Below are 25,918 nucleotides of genomic sequence, written 5' to 3'. Positions count from 1 at the left end.
AAAGGAAACTCTGTCTGATATGTAGGGACACCTTTGTTACTAGCATTGTAGCGCATTACAAAAATTACTGCAAAATATTGAAGAAGATTATCTAGAAATCTAAACACCTGCATTATGAGAAGAAGATAAATACATCCAGCAATAAAATAAAAACAATATAGGATATAGTTAAGTCACAGACAGGTTGGACCAGAAATGAGGAGGAACAAATAGCTCTAAAAATAAATGAAACTGTGGTAACAAATGCATGTTGTGTTGCAAACCATTTAAACAAGTATTTTGTCTCTGTTACTGATAGCATGGGGTTTTCTGGTTCAGTAAATAATGCAGTGGAATATCTGAGACCAGTGCACACAAGCAATCTCAGTAAAATGGAATTGACACTTCACCCAAAGAAATAGAATCCATCATAAAGTTCTTGAAATCAAAACATTCTAGTGGTTATGATAACATATCAACAAAGTTAATAAAAGAGTGTTCATGTGAGCTTAGTCATATCTTAAGTTATTTGTGTAATCAATCACTTATCACAAGAACATTCCTGGACTGCTGAAGTTATACCTCTCCACAAGAAAGGGGACAAAGAATTGCCATCAAATTACTGACCGATCTTTGCCAGGTTTTTCAAAAATGTTTGAAAAGTTTATGTTCAAGTGTCTACTTAAGCACCTTAGTGAAAATAACATTCTGTCAAAGTCACAGTTTGGGTTTCTTAAGGGTTCTGATATTGAGAAGGCTATTTACACTTACAGTGAAAATGTCCTTAATTCATTAGACAACAAATTAGAAGTAACTGGCATATTCTGTGACCTGTCAAAGGCTTTGACTGCGTGAATCACAGCATTCTTTTAAGTAAATTAAAATATTATGGCATCACTGGTAGTGCTGCAAAGTGGTTTCAGTCATATCTTACTAATAGAAAACAAAGGGTCTCATTATGTAACACTTCAGCAGCAGGCAATCAGACTTCAATTGACTGGGAAGAAATTACATGTGGTGTCCCCCAAGGTTCCATACTAGGCCCACTACTTTTTCTTGAATATATTAATGACCTGTCATCTGTTACATTACCAGTTGCCAAGTTCATCTTATTTGCAGATGATACAAACATTGCAATAAATAGTAAATCAAATATAAATTTAGAAAGGGCAGCTAATCAAATTTTTACTGACATTAATAAGTGGTTCATAGCCAATTCATTGTCGTTAAACTTTGAAAAGACCCACTATATGCAGTTCAGAACTTCCAAGAGATTTCCTTCTAGTGTGTGTATAAAATATGATGACTTGGAGGAGAAGTTGAGAGTGTAAAATTCTTGGAATTACAACTTGATAACAAATTCAGTTGGGAGCGACATACTAACGAACTGCTAAAGCACCTAAACAAGTCTGCATTTGCAGTGCGAATGATTCACTCCATTATGTCATATGGTATCATATTTTGGGGTAACTCCACAAACTGAGAAAAAATTTTTAGAGTACAGAAGCGTTTAATAAGAGTAATGTGTAGTGTAAATCCAAGAACATCATGACGAAACCTATTCAAAGAACTGGGCATACTAACCACAGCTTCTCAGTATATTTATTCGTTAATGAAGTTTGTTGTAAATAATACATCTCTTTTTCCAACTAACTGCTTAGTACACAGTATCAATACTAGGAATAAGAACAATATACATAAAGATTTAAAATCACTTACTTACTCTTGCCCAGAAAGGAGTCCATTATTCAGCAACACATATTTTCAATAAGTTACAAGCAACCATTAAGAGTTTAGTTTCAGACAAGGCACAATTTAAACATAATTTAAAAGAATTTTTGGTGGCCAACTCCTTCTATTCCATCCATGAATTTCTCAACAAGTGCAGTAGACCATTTTAATGAAAATTAATTATACTTTAATTTTTGACAATACTTGGTTGTAACAGCCAAGTAACTACCTACTGTGTGAATGATGGATGCATGGAAAGCAGATGTAAGTCTTAAGTCTGTAAATAGTGGAAGTTTAATTTTAAATCTTGTACATAATCTGACTTCTTAACCGAGGATCACTGAAATGAATAATTTACTTTAATTTTTGTCAATACTTGGTTGTAATAGCCAAGAAACTAGCAAATGTCTGAATGATGGATTTAATGAAAGCAGATGTAAGTATTAAACCTGTAAATATTAGAAGTTTAAATTTAATTCATGTACATAATTTTACTGTTTATTGACTGTGGATCATTAAAATTAATGAAACTCATGTTTTTCTAATTACATTTTTGTAATTTGTTTATCTGACATGTTCCACACCCAGAAGGATTCCCTCTTTTGTGGGTCTATGGAATGAATAATTAATCTACTCTAATCTAATCTGTAAGAACACAAATGTTGTGCTGTGAAAATGTGCAGTTTTGTTTATGTTCTAACTTTCAGTTTTATCGTAGACAGCTGGTCATTTAAACCATGAGGCAAATTGTTTCTCCCATATACATTTTTAAACAAAAATTGTTTATACAACATTGTGCTGTTTTATTTTCTTCCTAACATGTGGTTTTTACCGGAAACTTGTATTGTATTTAATGGTTATCAGCTTATGATTAGAATGGTGCCTGTTAACATATTAAAACTATGTGAAGTAGTGTCATGGAAGCTACAATCCTCACAGATCCAGCAGCTGGGAGAGGTATCACTCTCGTAGCCTCCATGTCAATGATCTCAACCAATTTACGCACTCATTTTAAGTGACTTCATTTCCCGATCAGGATTTCATTTGCAACAACAATGAACAAGACTCAAGGCCAGACATTCAAATATGTTGAGATTGATTTACAGTCAGTATGCTTTTCACATGGTCAGTTGTATGCTGCCCTTTCACGAACTGGTAGTTCAGTAAACCAGTTCATAAGTCTATGATACAGTATCACAGAAATGAAAAATGTTGTGCATACTGAAGTTTTGTTAGTTGTTGTGAGTACAAAAAAATAAAAAAAAATGAAAACATAACACATAACAGTCTTTTTCATTTGTATTCTGTGTGATGTATTGTAATTTTGTATTGTAATTTTGAGTGGCTGAAGTTGAAAAGGAAGCCGAAATTTGTATCCTGACACAGTTCCCATACATATTTAGCAATTGCAAAGCACTGCTATGTTTGCCAATAAGGGCTAAAACTACATGGAAATATCATGGGACTATTAGTTCCTTCCTCTTTCCTCATGATCTCTGGACTGAAGCTCGCACATCACTAATCTTCAACCTCCTGCTATCTCTGATGCCTCCACTTCCCTCTTTACCTTTGCCTCCCCATGTCCTCAAAACTGGTGGGTCTCTACCATCTAGGTGTCTGTGTGACCTACCTTACCTTTTTAACCTTCCCCAACCTGCTCCTCTTTCCTTGAGGAAGCTACATTAGAAATATGCTGCATAAATGTCTTATGATGCTAGGTGCTTTTGTGTTCTTTTGCATGTGTCTATTTGCAGTACTAAAAGTTTCACCTTCTGATGGTAAATGTTGCTCAGCAATTTTGCCATAATTTTGTAAGTAAATCCTTCACTGAAATCAGGCTTCCCCAATATAGTATATCTGTAGAGAGGAACTAATTCAGGTGAATGTTTTTGAAACCAGGCAGTTTATATCACCAGTACCTTCATACATCAGTTTGTTAGATGAAATGTGTATAGTGAAGTCCAAACAACATCACTGTGAACTATAACTGAAGCAATTTTTTGGAAAATTCCAATATTTTATGAGAGCTTTAATTTGTTTCGCACTGGAACTCACAAGAATTTTCTGTTTATTTAACAATATAGTCACCTGCCTCACTAGTCTGTGATGATATGACTTGATTGAAATGTGTATTCCTACAAAATTATGCACATTTTCCACTTTCTCATGGCACCAAATGAAACCACAGTGGATTCATTGAAAAATACCTGTGGTAGTAATTTGTGTCATATTGTTGTGTAATAATCACACTCAAGTCCAAAACCAAAAGCAGCGATGTCAGTCAAGTACAGCATGTAACACTGAGAATGCATTTATTACGAATGCCAAGGTACAGCCAGAACAGAACTGACCTCCTGGATGGAGAGTGCAGCTGTTTATACAAACACACAATGCTGGTATTTACACAAACATGTGGGATTTTGGGTCCTTATTGTTATAAATAACAACCCATTGATCCACTTGTTAAAACAATGAGCACATTTATTGTCACACTTCAGACATACGTCATTACACATCAAAAGTATCACATAGATAGAACATAATGGCCGCCTTGGCCCCAAAGAGCTTTTTGCGCACCAAGGATGTTATGGCATGTCAGTGTTGCCACAGAGCCCCCCACCCCTGCAGTGCAGAGCACGAGGCTCTGGCTGGTGTTGGGGGAGGGTGCAGGTGTTGCGCCGTCTTCGTCCGAAGGGGGAACTAGGCGGAGCGGGGCCAGGGTTCGAGCCCTTTTGGATGGACTAATGTAATCACAGTGCCACACCGGTGGGAGTATGCGGTGACCAGTTCGTGAGGCGACAGAGGGGGTGGTGGGAATAGATGGAGACACGGGGTACAACACGTACAGTGGCCCCGTGGTGTCAATGAAAGATTGAATGAGGGAAGGATCTAAGGACCTGGGGATCAGTGAGGAGTGGAGAACAGAAAGTTGGAAGGGGGTGTGGCCATTGTGTCATCCCTTGAGGAGGCGGCGGTATGGAGGTCGTTGTCCGTCGTGGTCGGTGGCGTCGGGTTGCTGGAGGTATCGTCTGCAGTGGCCCACGCTGGCTTGAGTCGAGACACTGACACTGTTGAGGGTTTGCCTTTGATACAGGTGTCGAATGTATTCGACGAGTGCCTAAGTACCCTGTAAGGGCCTGTGTATGGGGGTTGCATGGCGGCACGCACTGTATCGTCCCTAAGCATCACAGCTTCACACGTGTCTAACCGCTGGTGCACGAATGTTTTAGGCGGAGTGTGTGCTTTCGGAGCGGGTACTCTCTGTGCTCGTATCGTCTGTTGTATGTTCTCGATTAGCACAGGGTATTCGATGGTATCTTGGAGCAGTGAAGGCTCGACAAACTCGGCTGGTAGGGTCAACGGCTCGCCATAGAGCAGTTCGGCCACCGAGCACTGCAGGTCATCTTTATATACAGAACTGAGGCCTAGCAGTACCCACAGGAGGGCGTGTAACCACCGTTCCTCGTGGCACATTAGTGCTGTCTTTAATGTGCAGTGCCATCATTCCACTAAGCCGTTTGATTTGGGGTGGTAGGCTGTTGTGCGAATGCGGCTGATGCCGAAGAGCTCGCACATTTTTGTGAAGGGGAAAACTCGAATTGACGGCCTTGGTCTGTAGTAATGGTTTCGGGGCAGCCGAAACGTGCGACCCATGTGGAGAGGACAGCGTTGGCGACTGTTTCAGCCGAAATATCGGCTAGGTGGTTGCCTTGACCCAGCTAGTTGTTCTATCGATAAAAGTAAGCAAGTATCGGTAACCATACACCTGGGGAAGGGGGCCGACAATGTCGATGTGGAAGTGGCGGAATCTGCCAGAAGGAGAGCGGAAGACGCCTGAGGGGGGGCGTGCAGTGGCGTCCGACTTTGGACCGCTGGCACGAAATACAAGTGCGACACCAGTCGCGACAGTCTTTGCAAAGCGAAGACCATACAATACACTCGACCATGATGTGCGTAGTTGCGTGAATGCTCGGGTGGGCGATACTGTGCAGTGTGTCAAACACCTAGCAACGCAAAGAGGAGGGGACGAGGGGGCGCGACATGCCAGTGGAAGTGTCACACCATAGCTCCGAGCGTGTGCCAGAGATCGTCTTGCGCGCCAGGCACAGAGAGTGATTATTGCCAGATAAAAGGCTTGCCAAGGAGTCATCATTTGTTTGCGCTTGAGCAAGAGTATCGAAGTCGATTGAGGAAGATATGCCCGAGATCCGGGAGAAATAATCAGTGACTATGTTGTCGGATCCTCAAACGTATTGTGCATTAGTTGTGTAGTGTGAAATGAGGTCGAAATAACGGAACCTCCTTGGAGGTGGGTTGGCTGGGGGGTTTGTGAGTGCTTGGGCGAGAGGTTTGTGGTCTGTAAAGATCGTGAAGGGGCGTCCCTCGACGTCTTCACGGAAATATCAAATGGCTTCGTAGACAGCTAAGAGCTCTCTGTTAAAAGTGGACCATTTGCACTGAGAGGGAGAAAGTTTTTTTGAAAAGAACTTAAGAGGTTGCATCACCTCTCCTCTGTGTTGTTGAAGTACTGCGCTGATAGATATTTTGCTAGTGTCCGTCTTGAGCGAAACTGTTGCATCTGGGTGTGAATGGGCAAGCATGATGGCTTCCGCGAGTGCGGTATTGAGTTTTTTGAAAGACGCACGCATGACTTCTGTCCACAGCACGCGCCTGTCGCCTGACGTTTGTGGCCCGCGCAGAGCGTCTTTGAGGGGGACCTGTGGTTCGGTGGCTCTTGGAATGTGGCGGCGGAAAAAATTGATCATTCCTAAGAACCGGTGGAGTTCATGGCATGTTTCTGGTATCGGCAGGTGTTTGATAATGACTATTTTCTCTTGTGTGGGCCGGATACCATCGGCTGAAACTGTGTGTCCCAGAAAAACAACAGAATCCTGTCTCAGTTTGCATTTGTCTTTGTTTACGATCACACCGTGGGATTGTAATGTGTCAAACAGTGCCTGGATGTGACGCTCGTTTTCCTCCCGAGAGGAAGAGAAGATCAAAATGTCATCCAGGTACGTGTAGCAGAAAGGTAGGGGTCGTAACACTGTATCTAAGAACCTCTGCCAGGTTTGGGCGGCATTTTTCAATCCTTAAGGCATGTAAACGTATTCGAAGAGGCCGAAGGGTGTGGTGATTGATGTTTTAGGGATATCTTATTCGTACAGTGGTATTTGGTGATATGCTTTCTCACAGTCTACCACACTGAAAATTTTAGCGCCTGCCAACTGAGTAGCGAAGTTCTGAATGTTTGGTACTGGATAATTGTCCATGATCGTGTGGTCATTGAGATGTCTATAGTTGCCACAGAGTCTGTAGGAACCATCCTTCTTCGCTGTGAGATGAATCGGTGACGACCAATCACTGGAGGATGGGCGTACAATGCCTGCTTTTAATAGGTCCAAGATGATTGCTTTCGCCGCTTTGAGTTTGTGTGGATTCAGGTGTCGTGGTCAGAGTCTGACCGGAGGGCCCTCAGTCGTATTGAGTTTGTGACATACGCCGTTCGTGACTGATAACATGCTACATGCGTGGGGTGCGTCATTATCATTCAAACACTCGTGCAATGAGTCAATGATTTGAGCGCATGCCGATTTGTGTGAAGAGCGAATACCTCAAAGTGAGGCAACTTCGGATTTTGTGCTCTGTAATGTCTGTTCGGTACGCTCGATACGGGAGTTGAGCTTGGCCTGCGTTTGCTTGAGTTCACTGATTTCTTGTCGTTGTAGTAGCACGTCACAACTTTTACTAGTGAACTTGGCCGCAAGAAGAGCACATTTGGTCTGCAATGGCGAAATGTCAAAGGTTGCGTGTTCACATCACGTCGGGGTCACCAGTGTGAGATTTTGGGTCCTTATCATTATAAATAACAACCCATTGATCCACTTGTTAAAACAATGAGCACATTTATTGTCACACTTCAGATATACGTCATCTCACATCAAAAGTACCACATAGACAGAACGTAATGGCCGCCTTGGCCCTAAAGAGCTTTTTGCGCACCAAAGATGTTATGGCATGTCAGTGTTGCCACAGAGGCCCCCACCCCTGCAGTGTGGAGCACGAGGCTCTGGCTGTTGTGGGGGGAGGGTGCAGGTGTTGCGCCGTCTTCGTCCGAATGGGGAACTAGGCGGAGCGGGGCCAGGGTTCGAGAACTTTGGATGGACTAATGTAATCACAGTGCCACACCGGTGGGAGTATGCGGTGACCAGTTCGTAAGGTGACAGAGAGGGTGGTGGGAATAGATGGAGACACGGGGTACAACACGTACAGTGTCCCCGTGGTGTCAATGAGAGATTGTATGAGGGAAGGATCTAAGGACCTAGGGATCAGTGTGGAGTGGAGAACAGAAAGTTGGAAGGTGTCTCGTCGGCGGAGCGGGGGGCAGCGTGGATGAGTAAGAGAGAATGATTTGTGGTAGTTACACAGATGTCAGATGGTGAAAAGTGTGAGACGTCGATGGAGACGGTAGTGGGTTGTTGAATGTCGGGTGAGAAGTGTGTGACGGGCGTCGCAGGAGAGGTTGGGGTGAAGGGCGTGGACCCCGGACTCTGCCCAGTGAGGGTTCCCAGAGTTGGGGAATGGGATGTGGCTGGTGTGTCATCCCTTGAGGAGGCGGCGGTGTGGAGGTCGTCGTCCGTCGTGGTCGGTGGCGTCGGGTTGCTGGAGGTATCATCTGCAGTGGCCCACACTGGCTTGAGTCGAGACACTGACACTGTTGAGGGTTTGCCTTTGATACAGGTGTCGAATGTATTCGATGAGTGCCTAAGTACCCTGTAAGGGCCTGTGTATGGGGGTTGCAGGGCGGCGCGCACTGTATTGTCCCTAAGCATCACAGCTTCACACGTGTCTAACCGCTGGTGCACGAATGTTTTAGGCGGAGTGTGTGCTTTCGGAGCGGTTGCTCTCTGCGCTTGTATCGTCTGTTGTATGTTCTCGATTAGCACAGGGTATTCGATGGTATCTTGGAGCAGTGAAGGCTCAACAAACTCGGCTGGTAGGGTCAACGGCTCGCGATAGAGCAGTTCGCCCGCCGAGTACTGCAGGTCATCTTTATATACAGAACTGAGGCCTAGCAGTACCCACAGGAGGGCGTGTAACCACCGTTCCTCGTGACACATTAGTGCTGTCTTTAATGTGCAGTGCCATCATTCCACTAAGCCGTTTGATTGGGGGTGGTAGGCTGTTGTGCGAATGCGGCCAATGCCGAAGAGCTCGCTCATTTTTGTGAAGAGGAAAACTCGAATTGACGGCCTTGGTCTGTAGTAATGGTTTCGGGGCAGCCGAAACGTGCGACCCACATGGAGAGGACAGCGTTGGCGACTGTTTCAGCCGAAATATCGGCTTGGGGGTTGCCTTGACCCACCTAGTTGTTCTGTCGATAAAAGTAATCAAGTATCGGTAACCATACACCTGGGGAAGGGGGCCGACAATGTCGATGTGGAAGTGGCGGAATCTGCCAGAAGGAGAGCGGAAGATGCCTGAGGGGGGGCGTGCAGTGGCGTCTGACTTTGGAACGCTGGCACGAAATACAAGTGCGACACCAGTCGCGACAGCCTTTGCGAAGCGAAGACCATACAAAACACTCGAGGATGATGTGCGTAGTTGCGTGAATGCTCGGGTGGATGAGACTGTGCAGTGCGTCAAACACCGAGCAACGCAAAGAGGAGGGGACGAGGGGGCGCGACATGCCAGTGGAAGTGTCACACCATAGCTCCGAGCGCGTGCCAGAGATTGTCTTGCGCGCCAGGCACAGAGAGTGATTATTGCCAGATAAAAGGCTTGCCAAGGAGTCATCATTTGTTTGCGCTTGAGCAAAAGCGTTGAAGTCGATTGAGGAAGATATGCCCAAGATCCGGGAGAAATAATCAGTGGCTATGTTGTCGGATCCTTGAACGTATTGTACATTATTTGTGTAGTGTGAAATGAGGTCGAAATAACGGAACCTCCTTGGAGGTTTGTGAGTGCTTGAGCGAGAGGTTTGTGGTCTGTAAAGATCGTGAAGGGGTGTCCCTCGACGTCTTCACGGAAATATCTAATGGCTTCGCAGACAGCTAAGTGCTCTCTGTTAAAAGCGGACCATTTGCACTGAGAGGGAGAAAGTTTTTTTGAAGAGAACTTAAGAGGTTGCACCACCTCTCCTCTGTGTTGTTGAAGTACTGCGCAGATTGATATTTTGCTAATGTCCGTCTTGAGCAAAACTGTTGCATCTGGGTGTGAATGGGCAAGCATGATGGCTTCCGCGAGTGCGGTATTGAGTTTTTTGAAAGACGCACGCATGACCTCTGTCTACAGCACGCGCCTGTCGCCTGACGCTTGTGGCCCGCGCAGTGCGCAGTGGCGGCGGAAATAATTGATCATTCCTAAGAACCGGTGGAGTTCATGGCATGTTTCTGGTATCGGCAGGTGTTTGATAATGACTATTTTCTCTTGTGCTCTGTGATGTCTGTTTGGTACGCTCAATAAGGGAGTTGAGCTTGGCCTGCGTTTGCTTGAGTTCACTGATTTCTTATTGTTGTAGTAGCACGTCACAGCTTTTACTAGTGAACTTGGCCGCAAGAAGAGCACATTTGGTCTGCAATAGTGAAATGTCAAAGGTTGCGTGTTGACATCACGTCGGGGTCACCAATGTGGGATTTTGGGTCCTTATCATTATAAATAACAACCCATTGATCCACTTGTTAAAATAATGAGCACATTTATTGTCACACTTCTGATATACTTCATTACACATCGAAAGTATCACATAGACAGAAAATAATGGCCGCCTTGACCCCAAAGAGCTTTTTGCGTGCCAGAGATGTGGCACGTCAGTGTTGCCACAAACATATGTTATTCCAGAATATTCAAACATTACAAATACAACTTCTGAAATTTACCCAGCACGTTTCTTCTTCCAGTTATTTTCAGGTTTGCAGCCAGATCCCATCATCATTCTGCCACGATATTGCAGCCCAGAGATGTCCGGCCATCTTCAGGTGATTAAACGAAGTTCTGAAGAGACGTGATGCAGTCTGCTTATTCCGTGACTGCATCAGGTCTTGTCTACTCACCTGAGAGTGGTTGGATGTCTCTGGTTCGAAATATCGTGGCAGAATGTTGATAGGATCCAGCTGCAAACCTGAAAATTACTGGAAGGAAAAAAAAAAAAAAATTCAAATGTAAGATATTTCAAGAACTTTCCAGAAACGATAAATACTAAATAACAAATAACTGTGATGGTCAAATTTGAACTGGCAACCCTTAGCAAGCCAGCCAGTGATGGTAACCATTACACTGTGTGCATGCACCACAATGTACACAAAAAACAGCCAGTGATACAAATATTACTGCAAACTGCAGTGCAGGCAGTACAGTGTACCAGTTAGCACCAGTTCAGATCCCATTGCCCTCAGTTATTTGTTATTTAGTATTTATGTTTCTGGAAAGTTCTTGAAATATCTGTCTGCCCAAATATTATTAAGAAGTGAAATTCCAAGTACTGATGATAGACACATATAAAAAAGCAAAACAACTATGGTAACTTTTGGAACTGTTAGTTCCCTCACAAGGAGGAAAGACATATCATCTAACAGGAGGACCTAACAATTCTGAAAGTGTGAATAGTTTATTGTACAGTTATGTGTGCCTGTCAGTAATACATCTAAATATTAGTATGGCCAACCATAATGTCTCTTTGTAATTTTATAATTTTTCGCATTTAAGTTTTCTTTGGATATGAAAAAATTATTTCAGTTGATGTCAGCTTATGTTAGTTTCTAATTGCATTTCAGTATCATTTTACAAGAGAGCGCAAATCCTCATAGGTGATATATGGGCCTGCTTCAAGGGAGAAGGTCTAGGTTATTTCAAAGACATTGATTCCCTTTCAATGTTTGCAGATTACAGGTATGTTAATCCTATGAATCTGTAGTAATGATATATTTTTTAAATTAGCAAGCTAGTTCAGAAACTGTCGTAACAGTGTATTTATTCTTTTAGTTGTCTTTATTTTAAATGTTTTTAAATATTAGTGTTTTTGTTGGTTTATAAACAAAAATTAAACATTGTTACCTGGAAGAATTTATTAAAAAGATATGGAAGTATTGTACAATATCTCAACATATTTACCACCACAGTTGAAATATCTTATTATATTATGGAATGGATTTCTTTGTTTCTGTTTCATAAAAGTGTGCTGCTTGTTCTTGGAACCAGTGTGTGGCGGTTGACTGTACCTCTCAGTCACTGTGAACATTTTGACCAGATGGCATTTCCTGCAGGACTGAGAATAGGTACAGATTGGTGGATCTAGATGAAAACTACAGAAAATGGGCTGTGTACAGAGTTGTAAGTGTACGAACATTTTCACTGACCATCAAAATATTTGTTGTGTTTGTGGTCTTCAGCCCAAAGATTGTCAATGCTAGTCCCTCCTGTGAAAGCCCCTCCATCTCTGTGTAGATATTGCAGCATGCATCCATTGGAACCTGTTTACTGCAGTGAAGCCCTGGTCTTCTGCAACAATTTTCACCCTTAAAATTTCCCTCCATTACCTTATTAATTCCTTGATGGTTCACAATGTGTCTTCTCAAACTATCCCTTCCATTAGTCAAGTTGTGTCATAAAGCAATTTTTTCCCCAGTCTGGTGTAGTACGCCTTATCATTTTTACCATGTAATTTTCAGCATTATTTGGTGTCAACAAATTTCAGAAGTTTCTAGTCTCTGCCTGTTTGTACAGATAATCATTCACAAATCACTTGCGTATAGCACTACACCCCAAACAAATTCTTCTGAGACTTCATAACTCATAAATTTGTATTACATGTTAACACATTTCTGTCAGAATTACAGTGTGATTGGCAAACCCTGAAAATTTTTGTTTCTTCTTTCTCAGCTTTAATACCATTTCCAAATTCTCCATTAGTTTCCCTTATGTAAAGACTGAATAATATGTGGGATAGGTTACAACCATGTCTCACGCCATTTTCATTTGTTGCCTTCCTTTCATGCCCTTCAACTCAAATAACTCAAATTTTTACACTTGGCATTTTACGCCTTTTGATCTGAATGGCCTGAGACGATTTCCACTGTGATCCATTTTAGCAGTCAGCATTTACTGTTCTACTTCTTGGTCTCAATCTGCATACAAATCCTCTTTGCAGTGATTTATATGATGTGAGGCTTGCTTTGTGATCCTTGTCTCTGACATATTCAGGCCACATTCCATCTGTTCTTCATCTGAACTTCATTTTTGATGTTTCCAGTTGTCTAGGATCTTCCTTGTTGGAGTTCAACATTCTGCTGTGTACAACAAGGTGGAAGCTACTATTAGTTTATAAAATTTTGTTTGTATCTCATTTATCATGTTCTTTTTGAGCACTCCTACAGGTGTCGTATACATTCTTTCAATGGCCTTTATCACTTTCTTCCTCCCCCCCCCCCCCCCTCCCCAGTGTTCCATGATCAGTAAAGATCTCATTGGTTTCTTTCCTAAGATAACTATGACCATAACTAGTTGTTGAAATCCTTAATGTGTATGGCCAGTTTAGGAGATATAGCGGCCTAGAATAAGGCATTCACATACTGTTGGGTTCGTGATCTGATTCCCCATATACCACACACCTCAATTCCATTGCCACAACATCTTTGACAATGCATTTTTTGTATTGAATGTTCTTGTTGCACATTTCACATTGAGTTGATACGAAATTCTGAGGTTTCATCTATAGCCACTATAGTCTTCATGAGGAAAGCTACTGACTCTCAAAGAATATATAGAATTGGTTATATCTAAATAATGCAATTGTCCCAGATGTAACTAAAGATTGTGCTGCCACCAACAATAAAATGAGACTAGTACTGACACAAAGTGTGATGGTACCTTTCTGATGTGGTCTCATGGAAAGGGAACATCACTCCAATTCATTGCCCACATGAACAAAATACATCCCAACAAATAGTTCTTTGCTGAAATACAAAAGGAAGGAAAGTACCCTCCTTAAAAATTGTAACTCAGTGAATGTAGATAGTCAGCTTGGTCATTCATTGTATTGTAAACTGACCCACACAGACCAATATCTTCAATAGGTGCAGAGGATCAACAGGTACAGGGAGTGGCAATTGACCCTCAACATAAAAAAATGTAACCTATTGCGTATACATAGATTGAAAGGCCCTTTATTGTATGACTACACTATTGCAGAACAACCACTGCAAACAGCGACTTCTGTAAAATATCTGTGAGTGTGTATATGGAGTGATTTAAAGTGGGGTAACCATATAAAACTAATCACAGGAAAGTAACATGCCAGACTTAGATTCATGTGAAGAATCCTCAGGAAATATAGTCCATCAACAGTCGAGGTAGCCTACAAAGCCGTCATTCAACTAGTACTTGAATATTGCTCATCAGCTTGGGATCTGTGCCACATAGGATTGATAGAGGAAATAAAGAAGATGCGAAGAAGAGTGCATATTGTTAGAGGTTCATTTAGTAAGCACAAAAATGTCATGGAGATGGTCAACCAATTCCAGTGGCACACACTGCAAGAGAAGCATACTGCCTCAATGTGAAGCAGTTGCTTTGATTGGGACTGAAGCAGCAGGAAACTGGGTGTGTTGTTTCAAAGGAACCATGCCCACATTGCCTTAATCAGTATGGGAAACCCAGGAAAACTTAAATCCGGATGGCTAGACGGGGATTTGAACTGCCAGTGTCTTACCGCTGCATCATCTCTCTAGGAACATGCATAAACCTCCAAAGTAAGTGTTAAGGCTAGCCAGCCGGTGTGGCTGAGCGGTTCTAGGCACTTCAGTCTGGAACCGTGCGACCGCTACGGTCGCAGGTTCGAATCCTGCCTCGGGCATGGATGTGTGTGATGTCCTTAGGTTAGTTAGGTTTAAGTAGTTCTAAGTTCTAGGGGACTGATGACCTCGGATGTTAAGTCCCATAGTGCTCAGAGCCATTTGAACCATTTGTTAAGGCTAGAAGTTGGACAGTTCATAAAATTTTAAAGCATGCACCACACTTGTTGTGTCATCAGGTGCTCAAAGTGGCATGGACTCTGCAAGTATTTGGAAGGCCCCTGCAGAAATATGGAGTCATGGTGCCTCCCTTTTCTTCTTCTTTTTCTTTCTTTCTTTCTTGCTCTCTCTGTTTTTTTTTTTTTTTACTTGCTGGATGCATTCCAGTCTCTTGTCTTCCTATACAGTTTTTACCCTCTACAGATCGCTCTAATACTATGGAAGCTATTCCCTGGTGTTTTAACAGAAACCCTATCCCCCTGTCCCTTCTTCATGTCAGTGTTTTCCACATACTTCTTTTCTCTATGATTCTGTGCAGAACCTCCTAATTCCATATCTTATCAGTCTACCCAATTTTCGACATTCAGCTGTAGCACCACATCTCAGACACTTCCATTCTCTTCTGTTCTGGTTTTTCCACAGTCCATGTTTCACTACCATTTTCAGAAATGTACATTCTCAGAAATTTCTTCCTCAAATTAAGACCTGTGTTTGATATTCTCTTGACCAGGAAAGCCCTTTTCCCAGTGCTAGTCTACTTTTGGTGTCTTCTTTGTTCCGTCTGCCATTGGTTATTTGCTTCCTAGGTAGTAGAATTCATTAACTTCGTCTACTTCATGACCATAAATCCCGATGTTAAGTTACTCGCCGTTCTGATTTCTGCTACTTCTCAATGCTTTCATCTTTCTTCAGTTTACTAACAATCCATATTCTGTACTCATAGACTGTTCATTCCATTCAGCAGCTCATGTAATTCTTCTTCACTTTCGCTGAGGATAGCAAAGTCATCAGTGAATCGTATCATTGATATCCTTTCACCTTGAATTATAATTTCGCTCTGGAACTTTTCCTTTATTTCCATCATTGCTTCTTCAATGTACAGATTGAACAGTAAGGGCGAAAGATTACATCCCTGTCTCATACCCTTTTTAATCGAAGCACTTTGTTCTTGGTCTTCCATTCTTAAGATTCCCTCTTGGCTTTGTACTTGTTGTATATTACCTTTCTCTCCTTATAGCTTGTGTGTATTTTCCTCAAAATTTCGAACATCTTGCACCACTTGACATTGTTGAATACTTTTTCCAGGTCGACAAATCCAAAGAATGTGTACTGATCTTTCTTTAGTCTTGCATCCATTATCAACTACCCAATGTCAGAATAGCCTGTCTGGTGCCTTTACCTTTCCTAAAGCCAAACTGATTGTCGTCTCACACATGCTCAATTTTGTTTTCCGTTCTTCTATATATTATTCTTGTTAGCAACTGGGATGCATGAGCTGTTAAGCTGATTGTGTGTTAATTCTCGTACTTGTCAGCTCTTGCAGTCTTTGGAATTATGTGGATGACATTTTTCTGAAATTCAGATGGTATATTGCCAGATTACTACATTCTAAACACCAACATGAATAGTTGTTTTGTTGTCACATCCCCCAATGATTTTAGAAATACTGATGGCATGTTATCTATCCCTTCTGCCTTATTTGATCTTAAGTCTTCCAAAGCTCTTTTAAGCTCTGATTCTAATATTGGATCCCCTATCTCTTGTAAATCTATTCCTGTCTCTTCTTCTATCACATCAACAAATGTTCTACCTTATAAAGTCCTTCCATGTACTTTCCACCTGTGTGCTCTCCCCTCTGCATTTAATAGTGGAATTCCCATTGCACTCATAATGTTACCACCCTTGCTTTTAATTACACCAGGGGTTGTTTTGACTTTTCAGTATGCTGAGTCAATCCTTCCGACAATCATTTCTTCTTTGATTTCATCATATTTTTCATCCCTGCCATTCCTATTTATTTCATTCCTCAGCGACTTGTATTTCTGTATTCCTCAATTTCCCTGAACATTTTTGTACTTCCGTCTTTCATCAATCAACTGAAGCATCTCGTGTGTTACCCATGGCTTCTTCAGTTACCTTTGTTTTTCTTTCCAACTTATATGACTGCTCTTTTTAGAGATGTCCATCCCACTTCAACAGTACTGCCTACTGAGCCATTCCTTATTGCAGTACCTATAGCTTTAGAGAACTTCAAGTGTACGTCTTCATTCCTTAATGCTTCCGTATCCCACTTCTTTGCACATAGATTCTTCTTGACTAATCTCTTAAACTTCAACCTACTCTTGGTCATTACTGCATTGTGATCTGAGTCTAATTGTAAGCTTCTCGTATCTCCTGGCCTTTTCCAATTATACGTCCTCCTGTTGTGATTCTTGAACAGTGTATCCACAGTTACTAGCTGATATTTATTGCAGAACTGAATTAGTCTTTCTCCCCTCTCTTTCCTAGTACCAAGCCCATATTCTCCCATAACCCTTTCTTCTACTTCTTTCCCTACAACCGTGTTTCAGTTCCCCATGACTATTAGATTTTTGTCACCCTTTATGTGCTGAATTACCCATCCAGTATCCTCATATATGTTCTCTATCTCTTCATTTTCAGTTTGCAACATTGACATGTATATCTTCACTATCATTGTCTGTGTTGGTCTGCTGCTGATTGTGATAGAAATAACCCTATCATTGAATTGTTCACAGTAACAGACTCTCTGACCTACCTTCATATTCACAACAAATCCTACTCCCATTGTACCATTTCCTGCTGTTGTTGATATTATCCTATAGTCATCTGACCAGGAATTCTTGTATTTTTTTTACTTTTCACTTCACTGACCCCCACTATATCTAGATTGAGCCTTTGAATTTCCCTTTTCAGGTTTTTAGCTTCCCTACCATGTATAACCTTCCGACATTTCAGGCCCCAACTCATAGAACATTATCCTTTTGTTGATTGTTCAATCTTTTTCTGATGGTGACCGCCCCCTTGGCAGTCCCCTCCCAGAGATCCAAACTGGGTGACTGTTCCGGGATCTTTTGCCAATGGAGAGATGATCATGTCTCATTTTCAATTACAGGCCACATGTCCTGTGGAAATGCATTACGTATCTTTAATACTGTGGTTTCCAGTGCCTTCGGCATCCTCATGCCATTGATAATTGCTGATTCTTGTGCCTTTAGGGGCAGTTTCTCACCCCCTGAACCTCCATCTGCTCATATGTCATCTTTGACAAGGCCATTGGCAGAATGAGGGTACCTTCGTATGCTGGAAGTACTCGGCTATCAATGCTGATTTTTATTCAGAATTTAAGCGGTGGTAGGGCTTGAACCCAGCACTGAGCATGTTTTGATTAGTAATCAAAGATACTACCCGTAGATCACAACAACTATGTAGCTTATATAGCTGTCTGTAATTGCAAAAGTTTTGCCAGTGCAGTGTTGTTCATGAACTGACCTCTTGATTATGTCCCATAAATTTTTATGGAATTCGTGACAGCCAATCTGGTGGTCAAATAATTTGCTCAAATTGTCCAAAATATTCTTCAAACTAATCGTGAACAACTGTGGCATGGTGACGTGGCACATTGTCATCCATAAAAATTCCATCGTTGTTTGGGAACATGAAGTCCATGAATGGCCGAAAATTGCCTCCAATTAGCCAAACATAATCATTTCCAGTCAATGATCAGTTCAGTTGGACCAGAGGATCCAATCTGTTCATGTGAACATAGCCCACACCAGTATGGAGCTAACAGTGGCTTGCAGAGTGCCTTGTTGACAACTTGTGTCCATGGCTTTGTGGGGAATACACAACACATAAACCCACCATTAGCTCTTACCAACTGAAATTGGGACTCATCCAACCAGGCCCCAATTTTCCAGTCATCAAGGGTCCACTCAATGTGGTCACAAGTCCAGGAGAGGCACTACAGGTGATGTCATGCTGTTAACAAAGGCACTCATGTTGGTCATGTGCTGCCACAGCCCATTAACGCCAAATTTTGCTGCACTGTTCTAATGGATACATTTTTCATACATACCACATTGATTTCTGTGGTTATTTTGCTTGTTGTTGTTTGTCCGTTAGTAGTGACAACTCTATGCAAACACCGCTGCCCATTGTCATTAAGTGAAGGATGTCGGCCACTGTGTTGTTCATTGTGAAAGGTAATACCTGTAATTTGGTAATCTTGGCACTCTCTTGTCATTGTGAACCTTGGTATATTGGATTCCCTGATGATTTCCGAAATGAAATTTCCATTGCCTCTAGCTCCAACTACCATTACACATTCAAAGTCTGGTAATTCCTGTCATGTGCCGATAATCAGTTAAGAAACCTTTTCATCTGAGAACAAATAACATCTCTGCCAGTGAACTGCCATTTTATACCTTGTGTATAAGGTACTACTATCACCTGTATATGTGCATATCGCTATCCCATGACTTTTGTCATCTCAGTGTATTTGCAGTCAGTCACTTCATGTGTTTGAAGATCAAGTATCACCATCCAGCCATTTGATTTTACTAAACAGGTTATACAAATGCCATGATGGTTACACGGGGAGGGGGGGCTGTTGATTTGTTATCCCATCTATCTTTAATAAGAACAGTTGTGACGAAACCTGAAAGTCTCACATTCATTTCACAGAAAACTATGTACAAGAAACTTTGTAAGAGGAGAAGCTGGCTGTGGAGTTGCTTAAATGCTGCAGTCCTGACATTCTTATCAAGCAGTTCAAGTGGTATCAGACTGTACCAACTGAGTTCTGCAAATGCACGTCAGCTGATGCTTAGGATAATGGGTAAGGTGTTTGTGGTACTGGTGAAACCAATGGCCACACTAAACAGGAAATGAAACTCTAGGAATAACACTGATCTTTTTGAATCATCACAGGTGATAAAATGCGGGTTGATCACTTTCTACTGAAAACCAACCAGATGTTGTCATCACAGTAGATCTCTGCGCAAGATCGAATTCAAGCAACTGTGTTAGCATCATCTGCAAAAAGCCTCATGGAACTTCTGATGTTGCCTACTATGTCATTAATGTATGTTGCGATTAGTAATGGACCTATGAAACTCCCTTGGGGTACAACTGAAGTCACTTTTATGTCTGAAGGCTTATCTCCATTGCTGTATCATTAAGGCCACATTTTCCTTCTATTTAGTCTGTTTCAAAGTGGATGGCCCATCCATGTTTATTTTAGTAATTAGCTAGCCATGTGGCCCTGCTATAATATCCAAATGTCTTCATCTTTGATTTCTGTATTTGGTATGAATTTTAAAAAACCTTGATGCTGTGCACCCAGATATTTTTGTCATCATTGTCAGTGGAGATTTGGTCCTTACTCCTGAATGTAGATGCAATGTCTTAATGACTGTATGATCCCACTTGCTAATTTGTTGAGTTATACTGACATGTGTTCTGAAGTAGTCGAGATCTTCACTGCATCTTAGAATATCAGTTCTTAATTTGGGGACAAATAGTATGTCAGTGCAGGCACTGGCTTGTTTTCCATCCAATGAGAGACATGCATTCCAATAACTAATATCACATTTGTATCCATTCACCAGAAAGAACTGTGTATAAACATGTTTCCTAGACACTTCCTCAGTAGAGGCTACTGAAAACTTGTAGCTAATTGATCATATTTAAATGTCAGTTGAGCAGTGAGAATACGGGAGTCATTTACCTTCCATGTTGCTGGGGCAATTACACCCAAGTAGTAGTTTCAGTTAAGGAGTTGTGTGCATGGATGTTAACCAGCAGCAAAATAAAAGCAGGTGATGCAGCAAAGTTTCAAATGCAGTGCATAGCCTCAGGGAAAATTGACAAAGACTTGCCCGGTAATTAAAGATGTCAGGGAAAGAAGTTGTCAAGAGTTACTTGATGTATTTTCTGGTCTTGCCACATGACATCTGGATACTGTAGTACAATATGAAAGATAACAAAGTATTAGTGTTTATAAAGATCTGACAAGAATAATGAATCCACATTTAAATGCTACAAGAAAGCTGTAAAGATACAAGAGGACTATTGAACACAAGTTAAATTGCTATTTAACTGGAAAATAGTTTACTAAAACACACCATAATATTTTAGTTTGGAATCCACGTCTCATTCAGACCTAGACAACCAAACTGAAATGGAGGCAGGAGTACAGAAGATCTGATATACAGATCTCACATTCTGAGTGTGTTTTCTATACTCACTTAAGTCAAGATTAAATTCAGATATCTTTTAATTTAATGGCCTTTTACAAGGAATATCAAGAAAATAACCTCCATTAGGCTATAAATAAAATATGAAAGTTAAGAAAATTTCTTAGTAATGCTCTAAGATATCACTTTTATATTACTTCTCTGCATAATCACCATTCACATCTAACCATTTATCATATCTCTTTAATAAGTTGACAGATTCCCTCTGCATTAAATTCTGGTGGCAGAAATTGCAGCTAGCATATGAACAGCATGTTAAAGCTCTTCGTTGGAGTTAAAGTGTTATGAGATGAATTACTTGGAGTAAAGTCTAGACTGTTTGATAGGTGTTCAAAAGCATCCCATTTGAAATGATACAACAGTTCTTGTGTATGCTGGGCAAAGTGTGGTTGAGTATTATCGTGCAAAAACACAACACTGGTGATCACTTGTTTCGAGTGGATCTTCACAGTTTACTCAATGTCTTGCATAAGGAAAATTGATTGCCTTTCCACATTTCATAAAATCCACAAACAGGATTCCTATAGCATCCCAAGAATTCATGACCATAACCTATGTGCCAGGCAGAATTTGACATCCATTTTTTGGTTTGGAGGGAACACCACTGCTGTTTTGATTCTTTATTAGCATAGGAAACCTATGTATTATCACTGATCATGATTCTATTCTCCTTCTGCATCATAACAAAAAAGGAAGGTAAGTGAAGCACTTATCCATTGAATTTTGTGGTTTTCAGACAGGAGTTTTGGATACAAAATAAATGCAGTACTTTTGGTAATCTAATGGTTTAGTAAAAGTCTCATGCAAAGCATGCTTGTAAATCTGCACAAACTTGTCTAACCATTTAGTTGTAACAAGTATGTTTTCACAAATTGTTTCGTCAATTTTCTATACCAGTTCAATGCTGACTACAGATCAATGGTCACATCTGTCATCATCACGAATTTTCGTCTTTCTACCCTTAAACAAAATGAAACCATTGAAGCTTGACACCTTCATTCATCACATGTGGCCCGCATACAGCACAAAAGTCACCATTAATGTGAACATCTTTGAGATATTTTTGCTGCTACAAACTATATTACAAAATGGAGTTAACAGTTGGAGGTACGTTCAGTTGACACTTGCATATGAATGACTGCTATAAGCAAATAAAAATCAGTGGAGCTTTCTCACTATTGCAGCTCTGTGCACATTGACCCCTATTGCACAAGTCAGTTAAGTGGCTGTTCCCCCACTACTTCTTATGCCTCATGTGAAGGGAAGTTACTTTTCTAGGTAGCCTGTGTGTGTATTAAAGAAGCCACCCAAAGTGAATTAAAGCAATAAATGTAGTTGGCTTCATTTAATTTCTTACAACAATCTAATGAAAATGAAATATACATGGAGTCTTTTTCTGTGACTTTCATAGGGTCCCACAGGTTTTGGTCCATTTTGGAGCAATGAAATATACTGATGAACTCATGGAGCTGTTAAAATCTGGTAAGTCTCTTTGTTATTACTAAATGTTCAAAGAGTCCTTTTTGTTTGGCTAGCAGTTCAGTTGCATGTTTAAACTGGATGAGGGGTTCCTGTAGTTGTACATACCTTGCTAGTTAATGATCCACTCTAAATATGGACAGCACACACAACTTTTAGCAGGCTTTAGGGAATTATATAACAGATAAGCCATCATTTATAAGCATAAACATTAAAAATACCACAAAAAATTGAGATGGAGTTCACATCATATTGCAATGTTTCACCCATTGCCAGCAGCCATAATATTGTTTTATCATTACCCATAAGAAGTTTACCTGAAATTTCAGATATACATGTTGTAGCAGAAGTATGTTTTGTTGAAACAACAGTGGTGTAGCTACTGTGGCTGCTTTTCTATTTGGCACACTGAAAACATATGCTAAATGCTGAAGTACATTGTTTGAGAAAATGTGTAGAGTGTAATTAACTAGAAGTTTGCCCTCACTAATATACATCCTCAGAGTTGTGGTTTACTCTTTATGCCAATAGACTGCTTACAGATTCAAGTTTCAGGAGATCATTCATGGACATATTATGCCTTCAACTCTGTGAACCTGGAATGAGCTGAAATAAACGATACCAGTGAATTGACATGAATTCTACTGAGCATATCTGAGTCACATTTAAGATATTAGTTCAAAACCAGAGAACATAGCTCACTACCCTGTATTTGAGAAATGTTTCAGGCTTAACAAAATGTATAACAAATCAAACAGTGGTGCAAAACATGGAGTAACATGATATCTGTATGTTTGCTTCAGTGGAAGACAATAAAGATGTACTTCCACCCCATAATATTTTTCTATTTTCTGGGAGTTTGTTATTTGTGCTGAATCCATGTTGCATTTAAAAAAAAAAGTCCTTCACTACCTGTCACCATAGTGTAGTAGATATAATGGTTAATAAAGACATGTACATGGTGTATCAGTGCTTTTTTCTTCATTTGTCAATTTAGTGAGTGATCTTTACATGTGAGTTAGTACTAAATATCATATTCACAGTAAAAGTTGTTTTATGATTATAAACAAATTACATTTGTTACAGGTCACATACTAGCAAACGGTAGCCGAGAAGAAGTTGAAATTCGAGGAGTTTCGATTGAAGTGGTTGAGCGTGTTTGCAAACAAGTGAGGCAACTTCTGCAAGAGTACAATATCAACAATGTTACAGTTAACTCAGTTCTTATTGACCATTACCTATGGGACTACCGGCGAGAACATGCAGATTCTCTCGAATATATTCCCTTTCACAAAGTACGATGTATTTATTACTGAACATCAAGTGTGGAGTAAAATTAATTTTTGTTGCATGTCAGCAGATAATCTGAAAATAGCTTGAATAAAGACTGTGAAGTTCATAAACAATTGTTTCTATAGATATATAAAAGTGTCCTGTTTATCCTCCTGACAAATACTTTGCATTATAGTATTCTGGAGCAATTTAAAAAAGTTATATTTTGAATTGTTAAGAAAAGAAAGCTTGCAAAATGAGAAAGATCAGTTGGAGTATTGCACAACAAGACCAGCAATGGACAGATAACAACATTCATTACAAGTTAACAAAAATTTTTACCTCATGTATGTGTATACATGTGCATCCATATTAATTGACAGTATAACACAACCAAATTGAGCAGCCTTTATAATTGCAGCGATACAGAACAACACTAATTCCATTTTTCTTTTTATAAAACTCAAACAGTATCACTTAATTTTCTTTCAGTTCTGGGCTCTTCTTTCTTCAAGGTTCTGAAAATATAGTAAAAGTTAAGCTGTCATTAAGGCTTGCTTGAGCACATTGGAGCTTTTTTAGACACTGTCCTATTTGAGGTGCTGTGCCCTTACCTTCCTCTGACCTTTTGCACTAACTTACCCAGCCAGTTATAGAGGGGCCTACAGTTTAATTTGAAATTTGAACAACATTATGGCTTGGCATTTTTTATGTTAATAAACATTGTGAGATAAAAGAAATGACCAGTGACAAATAAAAGTCTTAGGTCTGACCAGGGATTGAACCCAACATCTTTACATCCGTAGTCTGGCAGAAGTTGTCTTCTAGTATGTGGAATAGAGCAGGCGCACACCTTCAAGTACCCCAACTAGTGGATGAGTGTGTCAGCACTAGCAACAGAGATGTCCAGTTGTGCAGAGATAATACTCAGCCAAATGAAAACTCCTACTGTTAATACAAAAACACGCTGAATAAATCTGAGCAAGCTTTTTATAACGCACCTTATGCTTACTAATCCTATACATAGTTTACAAAGCAATATAACTGGGATGCAATGTTACATGCATGGTGCATGCACCCTTTATGCATAGATTATTGGATGGGCTGTCATCATTATTAATTCACAAGTTCCCTTGACAAAACTGTTAAGAGAATGAATGAATGCAAGTGCAACTGTGTCAACACACCATGTACGTTTTAAACTAAAAGATGTAGAACTAGATTGTGTAGCCTTTGCAGGTGATATGGCACTAACTACCAAAGACATCACTGTTGCACAACAACTTAAATTTTGTGAGAATAAGAAAGGAAAATTGGACTACCAGTTTCATCTGAGAAAATAAAATTCATGACTGATTTTGAAACAGCACTGGATGAACTCAAAATTTGCAGTAACAATATTCCTTGTTAAATGATTTCAATAGCTTGTGGGTCATCCCACACCCATCCATTGCCAATGACACAATTCACCAACCCTGGAAAGACTGCGTTCTCCAGTAGGCAGTATGTTGGTACCCACCACTGTGTAAGGATCAAAGGGTGCATAGTTGTCAGACACGGGTTATAGAAAATAACTGGCAGGACGATAATAGTACACTGTGGTGACAAAAGTTATGGGATAGCGATATGCACACATTGGTTGATTGATTTTCACACCGAAGCTAAAACAGCTTAGGTCTGACCCACCACTGCCCACACCGAAACTAGGTTTATTGTGCGGTACCACTCCCTGTATATCTAGTAAAGCAAACCAGTGCCCTTAAATAGTGTAAGGAGTCCCTCTACCAGTTTTTTTGCTAGACATGATTTCTTCAGGTCTAGTTGTCCCAAAGATTCTGTATCTTTTACTCTCCAATGCCATGCTTTCAAAGATTATGTGATGCAGTTTTTTCACCCTTATCACAGATTCTACATTTAGTATCCTCTTCCATTATACCCATAGTGTGTAGGAGTTTTTTGAAATTCCCATGGCCGGTCCTCAGTCGAGTCATGAGTTTGATCTCTTTCCTATTCAACCCCAGGATTACTGAGATTCTTTTAAAACATGGGTTGGGCATCATTATCTTACCATGTTTTTGTTTATGGACCGTGGTCTAATATCCTACTTGCTGTTTTCTAAGCCAGTTCTGTAGTTCTAATTTGATCATAGCCGTGGTGATTGTCAAGATAGGTTCCGGTCCAATAAATGGAGTTGTTGCCCTCCTTGTAGCCAATCTATCGGCTTGTTCATTGCCACACATCACAGAGTGGCCAGGGACCCACACTATCGCTTCCCCCTAGCTCCACCAGAGCCCTGTGGCAATCTGCAACAATCTTAGATCTTGTTGCAGGAGCTGCCAATAATTTCAGGGCTGCCTGGCTGTCTGAATAGATGTAGATGCTACGGTCATT

General features: G+C 40.7%; 1 protein-coding gene across 2 annotated transcripts in view; it reads left to right on the top strand.

Moving 5' to 3' along the window:
• LOC126100786 (queuosine salvage protein) overlaps window positions 1-23,646 on the top strand; it is a 38,472-nt gene extending 14,826 nt beyond the window's left edge. For both annotated transcript variants that reach the window (XM_049911408.1, XM_049911407.1), the window contains exons 5-7: window positions 11,484-11,598; window positions 22,188-22,258; window positions 23,342-23,646. In XM_049911408.1, the coding sequence (XP_049767365.1) occupies window positions 11,484-11,598; window positions 22,188-22,258; window positions 23,342-23,571 (416 nt within the window). In that variant the 3' untranslated portion in view covers window positions 23,572-23,646. The remainder of the gene's footprint in view (window positions 1-11,483; window positions 11,599-22,187; window positions 22,259-23,341) is intronic.
• Window positions 23,647-25,918: the final 2,272 nt, after the last annotated feature.

This window comes from Schistocerca cancellata, chromosome 9 (assembly GCF_023864275.1).
Source record: "Schistocerca cancellata isolate TAMUIC-IGC-003103 chromosome 9, iqSchCanc2.1, whole genome shotgun sequence".
In the NCBI taxonomy this organism is placed as follows: Eukaryota; Metazoa; Arthropoda; class Insecta; order Orthoptera; family Acrididae; genus Schistocerca; species Schistocerca cancellata.
Note: the sequence above shows the minus strand (reverse complement) of the source record. Positions and strands in the feature narration are given on the sequence as shown.